Source organism: Capsicum annuum, unplaced genomic scaffold (genome assembly GCF_002878395.1).
Source record: "Capsicum annuum cultivar UCD-10X-F1 unplaced genomic scaffold, UCD10Xv1.1 ctg69055, whole genome shotgun sequence".
NCBI classification, from domain to species: domain Eukaryota; kingdom Viridiplantae; phylum Streptophyta; class Magnoliopsida; order Solanales; family Solanaceae; genus Capsicum; species Capsicum annuum.
Window position 1 is genome coordinate 1 of NW_025878653.1, and position 2,463 is coordinate 2,463.

General features: G+C 41.7%; 1 protein-coding gene across 1 annotated transcript; it reads left to right on the top strand.

Moving 5' to 3' along the window:
* Nucleotides 1-977: 977 nt before the first annotated feature.
* On the top strand, nt 978-1,619 carry LOC124894068. The gene has a single exon (XM_047404818.1). The coding sequence runs from the start codon at nt 978-980 to the stop codon at nt 1,617-1,619; it is 642 nt and encodes a 213-aa protein (XP_047260774.1).
* The last annotated feature ends 844 nt before the right edge of the window (nt 1,620-2,463 follow it).

Here is a 2,463-nt window from a genome sequence, read left to right on the forward strand (position 1 = left end):
ATCTCAGAGCTTGGAGGGCAACAATTATATCAAAAATCAGTCAATTCACGTCTCACGTATTGATACTAGGGATCGACCAGTAGCCCTAAACCTTGCTCTATTATCGACTTGTGCGGTCTATTATAACAGTAGCTGAGGTAGTTGTCGTGGGTAGTAATTATATGGGTGCGTGGAAGGAGGGTCCCAACTGTTGGAGGTGGAAATCATCTACAAAGGAGATAGCGCCCATCCCGCTTCGTCGTAATGGATCGTACGACGACATGGTTCAAAGCGTAATTGAGAGCGGAGAATTAGAATGCGAGTCAAAGAACATTGTGATTAGCTATTTAATGAATGGGCGGGGTAAAATACATCCCACGTTCATAAATAATGATCGGCATGTGTCGTTATACATGTTGGATGTCGCTGTCGATGGCTCTAGGTCATTACTGAGGATAAATGTCATTCCGGGGTCTCCGATAGTCCCGCTGCCACAGCCGACAATCGACGAACATGATTCATTTGAAGATGAGAGTTTGGATGCTCATCCAATAGATTCGAAAGATGATTCAATGGAATTATAAGATTCAATTTTCTCTGAAGAAGGGAGAGAAGAGTGCGAATTGGGAGCACAAACCAACCACACCTTCTCCGACAGAACTAATTTTCAGGTAAATCAAACATTTAGCAGTAAAAAAGAGCTGAAATTATTACTGGACGTCGCACCTGGGAGAAATTCTTTTGATTATGCTATGTTGAAGAGCTGCAGTAAATTCCTCAAGGTGAAATGTGTTTGTCCTAGCTGCGGGTGGATGTTGCGGGCGAAGAAGTATGAATGTACGGACAGATTTGTCATCTATAAATATGTCGGCGATCACAATTACGACATCGAATACACCAACCGCTGCCATAGGAAAATCTCATCTAAAGTCATTGCATCGCTGTGTGTGAACATGTATCACTAAGAAAAGGGTCCAGACAGTAGCGAGATTCGGAGGATGAGCGAGCATGAGTTTGGTTTTGAAAAATGGAGCAGGGCATATTTTCCCGGCAATAGGTTTGACGTGATGACCACAAATATTGCAGAGTCAGTGAACGCTATATTGATTGCCAAAAGAGAGTACCCCGTGGCATTTATATTCAATTCGATTGTCAAGAGGTTTGGTGAAATATTTAGGGAGAGGCGAGCCTACGTCCTCAAATGTAAGGATAACAAATTTTTTTCCACCGTCGAAAAGATCTTAAATGATAACATGAGCGAGGGCAACTCCTTCTATGTGGATAACATAAGCGGAGACGAAAGACAATACATTGTGTTTGGAAGTGGCTCTACGGCCAAAGTCGACCTACTGGAAAGGTCTTGTTCGTGCAGAAAGTTTGACCTGGTCAAAATACCATGCGATCACGCGATGGCCGCTTTGCGATTGAAGCAGGGTGATAATTATGGTTTGAGAGTCTATGATTACTCTTCGCCCCTGTATAAAGTGGAAGAGTACCTCCTTGCGTATTCAGAATCAATTAATGTTGTCCCTTTGGAGTCCAAATGGTGTGTGCCACAAGAATTGCTAGACGTGAACATTATTTCACCACTCGTGGTCACCAAGCCCGAAAGGAAGACAAAAAATACGTTAAGGGCATGAGCGAGACTTTCAAGTCAAAGAGGAGGAACAAGTGTTCATTGTACAAGAGACCCGGGCATAAGAGAACCACTTGTAACAACAATAAATCGTAGTTAGTCTTGTATGAATTTGTGTTTTTGTAAATCATGGCAGTGTATGTATTTTGACTACCCTTCAGTTGTCTGATTAATGCCAGATTTATCGACTTAACTCTTTGTCTATTATCGACCTTTTTATAGTATTGCATATATTATGTGTCCGGTCTATTTCTTTTATTCTTTATTGAATACATGATATATAATCGATCTCATATACAGTCTATTAAAAACCTTAAATATTCAAAGGGGCAGATGTGAACAGTTGAGCATTTATTACACCTCAAAAAAGCTGCGGCACGTCCAATCAGACGTTGCGTCGATTGGGTATACGCTACCTTTCTTTGATTTCAACCATTCACACGTCTACCAACCAAAGTACGGGAAGACCAAAGAGTTCAATTTCGGTCTATATAAACACCCATCTAATCCACCCAAAATTCATCTTCATCAACTCAAAATCAAATTTAATTGAAAAGATGTCAGGCATTCCTTTGAGACCTAGAAGGAGAACCAACCGTAACTATGACCTTCTCATCCTCCATAACGACTTCAACCACCTCTTCTATGGACTGGGGCAGGACCGGGAGCATGTCCACCGCGAACTTTGGCGGATTGGTCATTTTTTACGGGCTATTGTGGAGCGGCTCAACATGGAGCCGGAGGAGATGATCACCCCCTCACCATCCCCTTAGTTTTAAGTATTTATGTTTTTTTTTTGTATTAATGTCATTGCAATGGGAAGCTTTCATGGTTAGGTTTATGTTAGA